Source organism: Centroberyx gerrardi, chromosome 1 (assembly GCF_048128805.1).
Source record: "Centroberyx gerrardi isolate f3 chromosome 1, fCenGer3.hap1.cur.20231027, whole genome shotgun sequence".
Lineage (NCBI taxonomy): Eukaryota > Metazoa > Chordata > Actinopteri > Beryciformes > Berycidae > Centroberyx > Centroberyx gerrardi.
The window spans coordinates 716,789-730,808 of record NC_135997.1 but is presented as its reverse complement, the minus strand read 5'-3'; the positions used below and the strand labels follow the sequence as shown (position 1 = coordinate 730,808).

At 41.3% G+C, this 14,020-nt stretch overlaps 1 protein-coding gene across 1 annotated transcript in view; it reads left to right on the top strand.

Moving 5' to 3' along the window:
- The first annotated feature begins 426 nt into the window (after positions 1-426).
- cngb1a (cyclic nucleotide gated channel subunit beta 1a) overlaps positions 427-14,020 on the top strand; it is a 38,476-nt gene continuing 24,882 nt past the window's right edge. The window contains exons 1-16 of the mRNA XM_071923147.1: positions 427-555; positions 1,258-1,294; positions 1,381-1,432; positions 3,294-3,396; positions 4,234-4,253; positions 4,388-4,402; positions 5,345-5,444; positions 6,226-6,291; positions 7,324-7,348; positions 7,454-7,541; positions 8,015-8,124; positions 8,296-8,347; positions 9,161-9,181; positions 10,216-10,276; positions 10,557-10,581; positions 13,504-13,577. Of these exons, the coding sequence (XP_071779248.1) occupies positions 427-555; positions 1,258-1,294; positions 1,381-1,432; positions 3,294-3,396; positions 4,234-4,253; positions 4,388-4,402; positions 5,345-5,444; positions 6,226-6,291; positions 7,324-7,348; positions 7,454-7,541; positions 8,015-8,124; positions 8,296-8,347; positions 9,161-9,181; positions 10,216-10,276; positions 10,557-10,581; positions 13,504-13,577 (978 nt within the window). The remainder of the gene's footprint in view (positions 556-1,257; positions 1,295-1,380; positions 1,433-3,293; positions 3,397-4,233; positions 4,254-4,387; positions 4,403-5,344; positions 5,445-6,225; positions 6,292-7,323; positions 7,349-7,453; positions 7,542-8,014; positions 8,125-8,295; positions 8,348-9,160; positions 9,182-10,215; positions 10,277-10,556; positions 10,582-13,503; positions 13,578-14,020) is intronic.

The window sequence follows — 14,020 nt, the reverse complement described above, 5'->3', positions numbered from 1 at the left end:
GTGTTTTTTTCAAAGCGGTTGAGCGGTTGTCATTGTTTATTACCGGAGAGTTTTCCCTACCTGTAGCCGCCGGGCCGCGGCGTCTCACGTTTCACTCTTGAAACGGATAGCCAATCGGAACAGAGGGTCGTTAATATTAATGAGCCTTAAAGACACGGCGACAGAAACAGCCTGTTCTTGGTAAGGCTCAGAGAGATGCTGGAAAATGAACGTGGAGAAATGGATTGAGAGTGTTTTTGGTTCATGACACCACACACACAGCTTTGAATGGACCTCAAGACACAAAATAATATGGGACCTTTAAACAATTTCAATAGTTAGGTGTCCCCAGACTTTTGGCGGGCGGTGTCTTTTGACAGCTTGTTCTTCTTGACAGTAACTCTTCCTCAGAAGCTCAGGTGTGTGTGTGTGTGTTGTTGCTTCAGGATGTTGAGCTGGGTGGTGAAGGTGGTTCCCCAGCCCCCTGAGCTCCCTGCCAAAAAAGTCGAAGAGGAGAAGAAGGAGAAACCAGCCGCCCCGCCTCCTGCCCCAGCGCCCGCCCCCCCTCCTGCCCCCGCTCCTGCTCCTGCTCCTCCACCCGTAAGTCACACCGTTTGTTTACATGTGTTTCTATAGCGACGGGACGATCTGCTTATCTCACGATACGATTCAATACGCATTATGTGGTTCAAGATTCGATACAACCACGATACGATGTGATAAATAAAAGTTCAATGACAATAAAGTCTGACTGTGCAGAATTCTGTTTATTTCTGAGACACAAATCTTTCTAGCGATGCCATTGGCTGCTAGAATGTAAACAACAATTTAAAAATGTCATTACAAAGTGACAATAATATAATTTGGATGGAGAGCTTGTGAAACTGTGATGGTCAAGAGTCTCATTGGTGATTACTACAGCAGAATAACATGGAGCTGATATCACCATTCATTTTTCTGCCCCGTGATATTGATTGTTACATTTTTGTATTGTGATATATTGAATTTTTATATATCGTCCCATCCCTACTTTTTATATCCACTGGTATATGGTACTATGTTTTCAGTTTGAGCTATATATGCTGTACATGTCTTTATGTGATGCATTTACACTAATATATTTAGCCTCCTATGATCTTACTGTGTTCTTGGTTTCATTTTATTTTAATGTTAAGCACTTTGTAAACTGTTTTCTAAAAAGGAGTGCAATACAAATAAGTTTATTCTTATAGTTTTCTATTATGTGTCAAATAATAGCACTTTTGTGTGTCTGAACAGGAGAAGAAAGTAACATTTCAAGATGAAAGCAAAAATGGTAAGGTGTCAGCATGATCAATAGAATGTGTTTGTAGTTTGTCAATCCTCTGCTTCACACTGATCAGATCGTTTCCTGCTTCACAGCTCCGAAAGCTGACAAGGTGAAACAGGATGCACAGGGCGCAGAGGAGAACAGGTGAGTTACCCAGCCATCCATAACTCAATATCGTCATTCATCTTTCAGTAACATCATATCTTGAAGACAAAATGATATCAAGTTATCATGAATTAATGATAAAAAAGCAAATTCTAATTAAAACTTCTCACAAGTCAGAGAATATTTTGGCCCAGCTATAATCTATACTATAGCTATCAGAGGTGAGACCAAGTCAACTTTGCTTGAGTCCCAAGTCAGTCTCAAGTCTTGAGGCTCAAATCTCAAGTCAAGTCTCAAGTCTAAATGTAGATTAAATCCAAGTCAAGTCCATGTCATTAATGTCAAGTCTCAAGTCTAAATGTAGAACAGCAAGTCAAGTCAGAACAAATCAAGAGTCCAGTATCAATTTAATATCTTAAAGAAAACTAAATATCTAGGACTTTTCAATGCAATATGGTTTTAATAGGATAAAAACTTGGTAAGAGCATCATGAGTTTGATTTCTATAATCAGTTTCAACTTCAATAAATTCAATCATTCCATACAAATTCAGAAAACAGAATTTAAATTCAGTCGTCTGCTGGAACAAATCTCATCACTTTCAATCTAAGTCATTTACACAAACACAAGATCTCAAGTCAAGACTTTAGTCATCAAAGTATAAGTCAGAGTCAAGTCCCAAGTCACCAGAACCCAAGTCAAGTCAAGTCTCAAGTCTTCTCTTCATGCATCAAGTCAAGTAACTAAAATTAAAATCTCCTTCGTCTCAAATTACCAACAGAGAACTAAACAGAATAATTGACAGTTTCATCCTTCATTCTTCTCCCAGTTACTTATTTTGTGAAACAGGTACAAGTTTAATAATATAATCTATTAATAATAAAATAATAATGATAATAAAATGCGTCTTGGTGGGGAATTGGGAGAAAGGAGAGAATGAAGAAATAATAACAATATCATTCATTTAAAAGTGAAAAAGCTGGAAGGTTTAAAAAGCTGAAAAGATGCTCACTCTCAGATAGGAATCTATCCCGGAGTCGCTCTAGTCTTCTTCAGAACTGACTTGTTCTGGTCAGAAGTGCCTTCTGCTGAACAGGAGATATCAGAGTTTTGCCTGTGGACAGACTGAGGGCAGCGACAGGATTTTCACTGCAGTCTGGAAACGTTTGATGAACTCGTCTCACAGAGCGGAGCGGTCTGAGCGGCGTTCCTCAGGGCAAAGACAAGGAACTGCAACCAAGTTTTAATGTTGTGTCTGTGGGGTGCTGACCGCAGGGGCAGGAGGGCTTTTTGCTTTGTTTGGTTTTATTTGTGTGTTTTTTTTACTTGTTTCACCCACTCCTTACCCTTTTTATTTACTCATTTATTTAGTTGTTTGGTTGTTTGTGCAGTATTTTTTGTTTTGTTTTGTGTAAAATGAAAAAAAAGATGGTCCATTGTTGGTTTGCCCTAAGGTTTCACACAAAAAAAAAGGGAAAAACAAAAACAAGACAAACTTGGAGAGCTCAAACCTCCACCAACAATGAATAATTGTTGAACTTACTGTCCCACCCAAACACATCATCCCTGTCACTTCAATTTTAAATTAAATTGATTTCTTGACCCTGCAAACATCCCCTTAGGATTTAGAATCAAGTCTCTATCTCGGCTAGTTTCATAGTTATGGCTAAAAAAACAATCATGGTGGAAATTAAAAAATCTAATCAGTTGCTCCTTGGCCTGAGGCCGATCTGTCCTCCAAATTTAATGGAAATAATAAATTAACAGTTAATAAAGTTTTGATATATTCTGCTGACAGACAAACTAACCAACAGGTGAAAACATAAGCTCCTTGGCAGAGGTAAAAACTTACAAAACCACAATGTGAAATTCAACTAAATGAACTCTCCCCCTCTGTCCAGCGCCCAGGCAGGAGTGCTGACGTGGATCTCCCAGGGCTTGAACAGCGCACTCCCTCAGCCTTCAGGGACGCCCAAGACTGGCAGGGCCAACGCCGCCTCCAAGGTGAGACGCCCCAGACGCTGGTGCTGCGTTCAGGTCGCATGGGAAGAAGCGTAAGAACGGGACGACGTCTCGCTGCTGCAACATGAGAGCGTTCGCGTGTCTATCTCGTTGGAACGGCTGCAGAATTGAACTTTATTGAAGGATAAACCCCTTGAGATGAATCAAACGTTCAAAATAATTTTTAATTATGAATTTAAAAACAACTATAAACGAAGTGCAGCAGTCATTACTCAGTTTTTGTAAGTAGACTTGACGGTAATTTCCGCACTTCTGCAATTTATGACGCGTGAAATCAGAGCCCACAGAAAATGTATTTAATGCATTTATCATACTTGTAATTGTATTGTATTGTATTTACACTAAATCCGATATGACATAAACGCGGCTGACCTGGTGTCAGTTTTTGCAAATGAGTAATTGGTAATTGTCCATGGACTCTATGGATCGGCCCTGGACCGTCCGTTCATCTATTCGTCCGTCCGTCACACACAGTATGTCTGACGGCACTGAATGGATTTGATGAAACTTCGGGGAATGATGCGTCGTTGATGCTCCGTTCTAGCATGACACTGATTGGCCAATGGGGGGCGCTACAACGTTTGTTTACTTGTTGGATTTTCCCGAAACTTGTAGACATGATGCATCTCACAGTCCAAGGGGGAACTAGAATTACAGCTCAAAATAAGGTGACATATTGGCTCCTGATTGGCCCAGACGGGACTTCATCATTCATGGGGGACGACATGTTTGCTGTTGCCTTGTTCCGAGTTCAAGTCACACGCACTTTATGATAATGTTTAATTGTTCCTCTCCTTCCCTTATCCCTTCTATTTTCAGGAAGAAAATGCAGTAAGCAGGTAAAATACAGTGTGTGTGTGTGTGTGTGTGTGTGTGTGTATGAAAGCACTACTTTGTATTAGCTGTGTGTGTTAATCTAATAGTAGTTTACTGATGTGCGTTATGTGTTCTCTATCTCCTCTGTGGACGACAGTAAACCAGAAGAAGAGTGAGTAATTATGCAACTGAAATACTAATGCAACGCCAGATACTAAGCTGCTTTATAAATCCACGGCATCAGCATGCAGACTGCACAGTCCATTCAAATTAGTGGGAATTGCACGGTAGACTGATGGTATCACACTGAGCTTTGAACATAGAAAGTGCAAAACTGTTGATGAAAACAAAGTAGGCCTTTGTTTCCGTTAACAAAATCAACCCCCTGTGTGACTCATGGGGCGTTTCTTTCAGCCCCTCAGCTCTGCGGCGCTCATCCCATACAGAAAGGTTTTATAAGAATCATTCAGGTCTGCCCTCTATTTTGTATATGTTTTGCATTTATAGCTTTTATTGCTTTTATACCACGAAACTTATAAGCCCAACATGACTTACAAGACTCATATCGGAGTTTTGTTAAGTTTCCACTTGTATATAAGAAACATAGCTTTATATAAGGCAGAACATATACACATTTTGTTAGATTCTTGTAAATCTTTTCCATATGGGATCTCTGCAGTTTGCATAAAAAAATGACTTCAAAATCTCTGCCATTTGAAAATCCATTGCAAAATTAACTGCCCTTCCTGTAGTTAACACTGATGGCTGTGGGCTCCTTCAGTCAACTCAGTAACTCAGCATGTTTAGATTAAATGACTGAGTATAATGGTCATGTTGCAGTAATTTCATTGCCATTCAAAATTACTTTTTAATTAGGGGAATCGAAACGGAACTTATTCTTACTTGCAGATTTTACACCTGCAGACGGCCCGTTGTCCTCCGCTGCAGCTTCTCACAGAGGCTTTCTGCACTTGGCTTTTCCTCAGGACCTTCAGGCTGCTAACATGCTGCTTCCTCGGCCCTGCAGTGCCCCCTAGTGCTCAGCCAGGCACCCAGCACAGTGGCTGCCAATGAGGTTTCTGTCAATCAATCCTTTGTGTGTTTTTTTCCGCAGACGAGGAATGATCGGTTGGATCGTCCAGGGATTGGAAAAAGTTGTTCCGCAGCCTGATGGGAAGAACAAGGAGGCGGCGCAGCCTGAGGAGGTGACAGAGGTAAGAGATGATGTCCTTTAATAACAAGTTAACACACACAGCAGCACAGTGTGGGTGTCCGGTTGAATTATGGGTGTCCTCTGACCCAAGAAGGTATAATTAGGTATAACAGTAAAGATGGAGCAGGATTTGAAGGCCTTTAGCAAGACCAACTTGAGATCTTATTGACAACGCCTCCAAAAACCTTGGGATATGATGGAAACCAAATCACTCTCTTCTGGTTTGCTGAATTTTTTGTCCATAAATGATTAATATTATGAACCGTAAAAAGCCTGTTGACTAGTAAGGTTTGCTAAGGTTTTGCATTGAAGGCATTTCAATTTAGGATTCAGAAGTGAGCAAAGTGCCAGAGGTTAAAGGGGAACTGAAAAGATAGAAAGGTGACTGTGGAACTGATATGTAGCTCATGTGGATGTAGAAATGAGTCCACAGATTCACTCGCACATTCACTATCAGTGGCACACTTCCCAGTTGGACTTTAAATAAGAGGAAGAACACCTGCTCAAAACCGTGGACCAGCTGTGAAAATGTGGTGTTGTAGCTTTAGGAAAGCGTGGCTCACAACGACGTGACTGAATTGTGCCTGGACCTAAAAATAATAAAAGAAAATTCCTGTATTAAAGCCACTCCAGCACCTGTCAGTCATCTTGATGAGTGAGGCGTTAAAGAAGCAGATGGCGAACACAGCAGATAAAAAAAGCGATGTTGTGTTTTTGCATGTTTAACTTTGCTGTTCTTTCTTTTCTTCCTGCTCCTCCGTTGTTGTTGTTGTGGCTGACAGCCTCGCCCTGACAGCCGCAACCAGCAAACCGTCGGCAACGCCCAAACACCATGCCCATCGCCGATGGTATACGCCCCAAAATGTCCCCTACATTGCTGCTATTTATTTATTGACCCCCATGGCGGCCATTTTTAACCCTCAGTGTGGGAAATTGTACCCGAAAAAACTGGCATATACATATACAGTATATGTATACATGCATATATATATATACAGTATGTGTGTGTGTGTGTGTGTGTGTGTGTGTATGTATACATATGCTGTATATGCATATGTATATATACATAAATGTAAAACGTTACTTCAACACATAAGTGAGGACTTAAGATAGACCTAACAACATTAGCTAGCAATCTCACCAACCACAACTAAGATGACTTGAATTTAGCAGGAAGTTATTAGCTTATGGACTAGCTAGCTACCTAGTCTAAATTACAGTCTACCTGTAGTGGGCCAAATATATTTTCTTAAAATGTGAAGCTATATTCCTTAGGATTCTTGAAATCTTTTAGTTTCTACATAAATACATACAAAATGGCTGCTGTGGGAATAAGGAATGAAGCAAAGCCCCCCCCAGCGCCCCCCCCCCCTTTCAGTAAGGCGGTCTATTTAAGCTTCCTGCACCTGCTCAGTCTCTCTCGCTGCCATGCTGCTGCTCGCTGCTCACCAGACATGTTTCATCATCCCGCCTCCACCCAGCCTCCACCTGGAGGCTCTGAGTCCAGGTCTCCCCCGGGTGGGAAGTTCCCTGTCATCACTCCCTGTCAAGATCAGAGCCTAGACGCCATACTAAACTATATTTGCATTCATTCTTAATAATCTGCGTATGTGAGCTATTGTTATTTTAATGTAAAAAACGTGTAGCTGTAAATGTTGTGCCTGCTGTATGGACTCGTGGACCAGGGCTCGGTCTGTCTCACTCCACCCAGCTGCGCCTGGAGACTGGAGCAGCCTAGCTGCCTCATCATCTGCTTACACACTCTTCCAAAGCTAATCCCGGGTTTACAGAGCCGCTCCTGCAAGCTGTTTCCTCTGCAACACTTGTCTCTGTTTTATTAACCTCATGTTGACTCTGTCTAAATGTTTGTTTCCCCTCAGGTGCAAGAGATGGCAGCTGTACCAGGTGAGGATAGCGCTGAGTATTGTTGTTTATGGAGCTGCAAACACAGAGAGCCGGCCAGGATGCTGCCTGCTGTAAAGTGATAGCTGTCTGTCTCCCTCTCTCCAGATGCAGAGCCTCTTCCTCACATTCCTGTGGTGGAAGTTGCATCAGACCACCAGGAAGACACAGACAACAACAAGCCATTCCCACCCAGGTCTCTGTCCAACTATTAGGGTTTGACCAATATGGCTTTTTAAAGGCCAATACTGATATTTTGAGCCGATATGTTTTAAATTGACCATTGTTATGCCCCCCAAAAAAGCTTGTGTTTTCCCCCAGAATTTGATTCTTGCCAGGGTGGAAAAGCTTCTGGAACAGCATTTAGACTATAATGGGACACTAAAACTCTCCATTGAAATTGTTTTAGTGTCAGCAGCTCTTTAAGGCAGATAGACACACCACTCCTATTCAATGATAGGGAAACTCTGAGATACATTAGTGCCTTTAAATAAACAATTAATTTACATAAAACATTACTGAATAATTAGATGAAAATATAAAATATGTAAAGAAAAAATAAAATGTCCTGTCAGGTTTTTCTGTAGCTGCAATATGGTCGTACTATCAGCCAAACCAATGTGTGTGTGTGTGTGTGTGTGTGTGTGTGTGTGTGTGTGTGCATCGCAGGGTGATTGAATGGATAAAGCACGGCATTGAGAAGGTGGTTCCCCAGCCAGAGATCCATATTCATGTGAAGCCAGACGGCATAGCGAAGAATCCCCCGGCTCCCAGTAAAGGTAAAACCTTCTGTGCCAGCTTCAATTATATTCAGACTTTATCACTGTTTGTTGTGGTAATCCTGTAATCTCATCATTACAGTGTAATTTCATGATAATGAGACGGTAGGTTTGTCTCGTTACGGAGTCAGAGGGAACAGATGTGACTAACCCGACTTCTCCCCTGTACAGCTGAGACTCCGGCAGCCTCTCCAGCACCGAAACCAGCAGCGGACGGAGAAAAGTAAGTCTTGCAGGCGTCGGTGATTTCAGTCACACATCACAAAATCTGTTGTCAGGGTTAATTTGGCTCTGAGAGTGTCAAAATCAACACTATGCAAGTGTTTCTGTCAGTTCACACTCATCAGAGTTAAAGGTCCCATATGGTGTAAACAGGACTCCCCTTGCCTCTGTGATGATAAAGGAGTTGGATGGTCTATCTAAACATGGTGAAAGTATCAAAACGCACGGTCGCCAACTAAATCCACACAATCCATATTAGAAAAGCGAGCCTCTAAACGAGCCGTTTGGACTTCCGTAACTTTGTGGTGTCACAAAGGTTCACTCATTATCATTTTTGTAAGAAATAATAGACTAACAAAGTGTTTTTTTCAAAGCGGTCGAGCGGTTGTCATTGTTTATTACCGGAGAGTTTTCCCTACCTGTAGCCGCCGGGCCGCGGCGTCTCATGTTTCACTCTTGAAACGGTTAGCCAATCGGAACAGAGGGTCGTTAATATTAATGAGCCTTAAAGACACGGCGACAGAAACAGCCTGTTCTTGGTAAGGCTCAGAGAGATGCTGGAAAATGAACGTGGAGAAATGGATTGAGAGTGTTTTTGGTTCATGACACCACACACACAGCTTTGAATGGACCTCAAGACACAAAATAAAACACTGGAGAGTGGAGAGTATGGGACCTTTAATTTAAGCTGCCCCAGAGCCACATCAGCACTCATCAACACTTATCAACACCAAATAATTGTCACTGAAAAATACAATTTTACTGTGCTGCAATGTGTTCTAACGCTGCTTTCTTCTTCTTGTTTCCCTTACAGTGTTGCAGATCAGCAGCCCAAGTAGGTGACAACATGGGTGTTTGGTGGATGTGTTTATCCAACCTGATACACTACACACTGTCCTGGTTCTAATATAAAATTCAGCTCTATGTGACATTATTCAGATGGAAAAGAGAGAAGTCCTGAACGTAGCATCTGTCTCTCCCTGTAGTATCTAACTTCCTTTTCAAACTTCATACGTGTTTAAGTAGATTTCCTAGTTCAGGTAAACCTCTGCTTTGTAATGTTATGATGCAACTATTTTGCAGAGCTGAATTGCTTTTTTCTTCTTGTTTTATTGTGTATTACTTCTGTGGGATTATTAGCGCTATATTATCTCTATTTAAAGGAAAATTCCACCCTAAAGCACTTTAACACTGTTAAAAACACCTTGCATTTCTGGGTCCATTTAGTTGTTTGGTGTATTTGTCTTATTCTCGTGGATAACCGGCCAATCGTAGACAAGGTGACGTCACCTCCAGATATTTCCAGCAGCTACAATGGAGTTTGATATGAGAAAATGTTTCAGGATGTAAAACATCAGCGGTAAACGTCAGGTTTTGGTGTCAGTCCTTCAGAATCAAAGAGCGAGGGCTTCTTTCTAGAGCCGCCATTTTGCACCAAGAGACGTTCAACAATCATACAGGGAGAAATCCATCGTAGAAGAGGAGAGAGACCAATTTCTCCACCACAGGAGCAGGAGAGAGATCAGAATGCACTGCAGCCACAAGACAGGTTGGGGTTTGAGTAAGGAGTCATAGACGCACCCCAGTGCCATACGGCCACTTTTGATTGAAAGCAAGTTCACGCCTGTTCTCTGCAGGTGGACAAAAGGCATTCTGGGAAACATCGGAGATCACTAACTGCAGTAGAAGTAGACCAGGTAGTTTGAGGGAAAGTGGGTTCCCCAAGAAAGTAAATCACAAAATAACTCCTGGAATGCGTTGAGTTTGATGAGATCTAACAGTGGAAGAGGATCTGAGTGGATGGGTGGAGTTTCCTTTAAGGAGTGTGTTTGTGTGACTTTGCCTAACATCTCTGTGTTTTCCCCACAGTGTGGTGGGCTGGATCGTCCAGGGCATCGGCCGCATGTTGCCTCAGCCTGTGGCAAAGACGGTGAGTCACTGCAGAGGATAATAGGTCAAGACTTAGGCTTAGATTTCATACCAGCAAAAATGACCATTACCATACCATTAAGTACTACTCAGACTGCTCACAGTTCACTTCAGTTTCAATGCTCGTTTTGTCAGGACAGGAGATAAACTTTGAAGCCAGTTTTCTCAGTGTCACTACAACACAGTTACTGCTGTTTGGCAGCGTAGCTCATACACATAAATCCAATTTGGGACAGCAAACCAGAACTGGATATATCTTTCCTGTGTTTGTTCTCCTGCAGGACAGCCTCGAGGAAGTGCAGAACAGTAAGTACACAGCTTGCTCCCCCCACATGCACATAACTTAGATTCCAAAACACACAATTCTATGCAATGCGAGAGGAACGAGCACACTTCAAGTGACACTGAGGAGCGATCCATGTGTATTCAGAAACCATGTGAGGAGATAATTCAGTTTATGGATGGATTAAGATAATGATAAGGTTTAAAATGTATTGATCCCCAGGGGGAAATTGGGTTATTGTGGCAGCAAAAGTAAAAGTATTCAGCGGGGAAAAGGAAAATTGAATGTCAGCACACAAATAGATTAAAAATAAGCAGTATAAACACAAAATAAAAAACATAACTTAAAAAAAATCAAGCAATAAAATAGAATATAAAAATGATGTAAACATATGCTGACAAAAATTTCAACATGCTAAAGGCTTGGTCACATCTGATTTCACCCAACAAGTAAAGGTGAGGTCAGACTTTGCACTAAAGTGTGCAAAAAATTGCTTTGCCTCTCATTCACTTCCATTGAAATCTTTGACCTGTGAATTCAAATGTAGCTACAAGCATTCTAGTTACGTAGCAGTTATGTCGACACTGCCACCATCAGAGACGCCTCCATCTTGGATTTTCTCTCACAGGTCCACATGCCAGAATGTGGTTTTAGATTAGTGCGTTACTAGTTGTCTCCTTTACAGAGACTCCAGAGGGGAGGCAGCATGTGTACAGGGAATATGGCGGTGTGCATTGATGAAGTGATTGATTGGTTGATGGGTTTATGTGTTGATAGGGGTTAGTGTCCGTGACGAGGCCGACTCTAACCGGCTCCTCTTCTCCTTTTGTTTCAGGGGGGAAGGCGCTGAGAGCCCCTTAAAATAAAAGGAGAAGGAAGAGTGGGACAGAGTCGCTCACACAGACACAGACAGCACAGCAACACACTCACTATCACACTGAAGGACAGACAGACCAGTTTGTACTCAGCGACACCATGACTCAGTCCTGTAAAGCACTAATGCTTTCAGTTTTTGCGCAGCTACGATGCCTAATGCACTTTTCCTGTTCTTTACCAATATCACTGACACAAGAACATGGAATGAAATATGAAATATTATGAGATATGATGAGACTTTTGTTTTCCATGTATTTGAACATATGTAGTCCATGAAAATGGTTGTACAAAATTATGTAAGGTAGTAGTTTCCCAATACTTACTCTGTGATTTTCTATTCTGAGATGAACATACAGGATGATCACTAAAAGTTCAATCTCTATCCAAATCTCAATATGTCATGTAATGAACTATGAAATGCCTGTACCCCATACTGCTTAATTCTCCATTCTATAATAACTAGAGGGGCTTCAACACTGAGTGATCACAGTGAGTCCAGTAATGAAACGTTTACACATTTGCCAATTATTGCTATTCCATGCTAGAAACACCCACATGCTTTTGCTTGCAGATCACTATAGGACAAAACAAAATAAAATAATAAAACAAATCTGGACTGGAAGGGACTTTATCACAGAGGAGTAGCTCAGACTGACTGTAGGTATTATGGGATTACTCACTGTTCTTTTGTCACAGGCTGTTGCTAACTAAGCCCAGGCAGCTAACTCAGTGCAGATGTTATTAAAGTATATGCAGTGTGATTATGAAAATAAAGACATGAACTGGAAATAAAAGTGTTGAGTGTTATCGTTATGTTGTCTGACAGAGCAGGGAATTAGAGGAATGGATTATTACATCAATCAATCAATCAATCAATCATTCAAACAATGTATTTGCCAAAGCATGACACTTTTGCTCCGTATGTGCATAATAAAAACAATGCTGTTGAAAACCTTGTATCTCCAAAATGTCAACCTTCCAGGAACTAAGAAGAACAGCCTTGTTGTTAGTTTGACCATCATGCATTTTTCAGTTTATCTTATTAGTTTTGAGAAGTTTCATAAGGTTTGTAGAATTTCATCAACCCAGAGAGGAGAATGCAATCCTTCAATCAAAACATGAAAATCACCAAAATTAGAATTACAAGGTTTTCACCTGACAGCGATGATAAGTAAGATAATATTTAAGAGGATAGGGGTAAAACTAAATTAGTACGCATATAAATATATTTATTTCATTCTTAGTTCTGGTTGTGCTCATTCTTGAGATCATACAGCAGATATTACTGATAAACACTTCACATTAATTTATTCTGTTTTACAGCCCATTCATTACGTGTTATGATCTTTTATGATCTTTACAGGTTGGCCCTATGTCAGCTTTCAGAAGGTGTTCATGTAAGACTTATGTCATTTTTTAATGAAGCAACTGAACAGTGTGTCTATTTATTGAGCGAAAAATGTAAAAGTCCTCCTGGAAACTGCAACTCTTAACTGAGAAACAGGCCTTGGGTGTAGCGATGTGAAGCTGTTGACATCACGCTGTAGTCAACTTTACTCAACAGTTCACCTCGCTCATGGACAAACTAATTAGTTAACACAGGTACTGTCTGGTTCACCCACACACTCTACAGACCAACCTGAGAGCAGCATTAGAACGACTAAATTATAGTCCCAAACATGAGGAATTATGCTACTGCAAACGCTGCTGGGTAACCAAATAAACACCATAGGAACAGGTTATGAAAATACCAGAACAGAACAGAGAGGGCGTCAACACCACAGCATGTTGTTTGTAATAATCAAAACCTCTTATATCACCCACTTTCCCACACATATTTTTATGATTCTATTATGAAGCTGAAGTTAGATGTTATGAATATGTTGTGTGACATATGGTTATAGTGAAAAAACAATTGGCTGTGAAACAATGAGCTTGTATGCATACCCACATGCTATAATACTATACGTCCTGTTGCATGAATAAAAAGGTAGCCGTGGATGTGGCATATCAGACCAACACACACACACACACACACACACACTGACCCTGTTCTTCCTGGTGTGCAGTCAGCATCGTCCAGGAGCCGGTCCTGGTGCTGGAGGAGGTGGAGACCAAGCAGAAGCCGGAGGCAGAGCAGCAGGTGGCAATAAAAAAAAAATACTTGCATGATTTATACTTTTGATCCTTATTCCTACGGCGGCCATTTTGAACAGAAGCTCTATCCAGAACATTGCATAAATGTAAAACAAGCATTACGTTCCATGAGTAACTGTAATCAAATTAGCTAGCAAGCTCAGGAACAACAACTACAGCAGAAGTTAGTGGGACATCAGCTAGCTTACTGACCAGTTAGCTGCTCGCTTGCTACATGTGTTAGCTTCCGGTATCTAGCTGTAGTGAGCTAAATATCTTCCCTTAAACTGTGAACATATATTCCTCTGGATTCTAGATCCATTCGTCTCTAATGAGTTTTTCACTGGGGAATCTGTGAAATTATAATTTTTGCCTGATTCCCAGTGATGTGCATCTCGGACGCTGGGCTGGACTCGCCCCCTCTGGTTAGAGTTTCCCACCCGAGTGTGA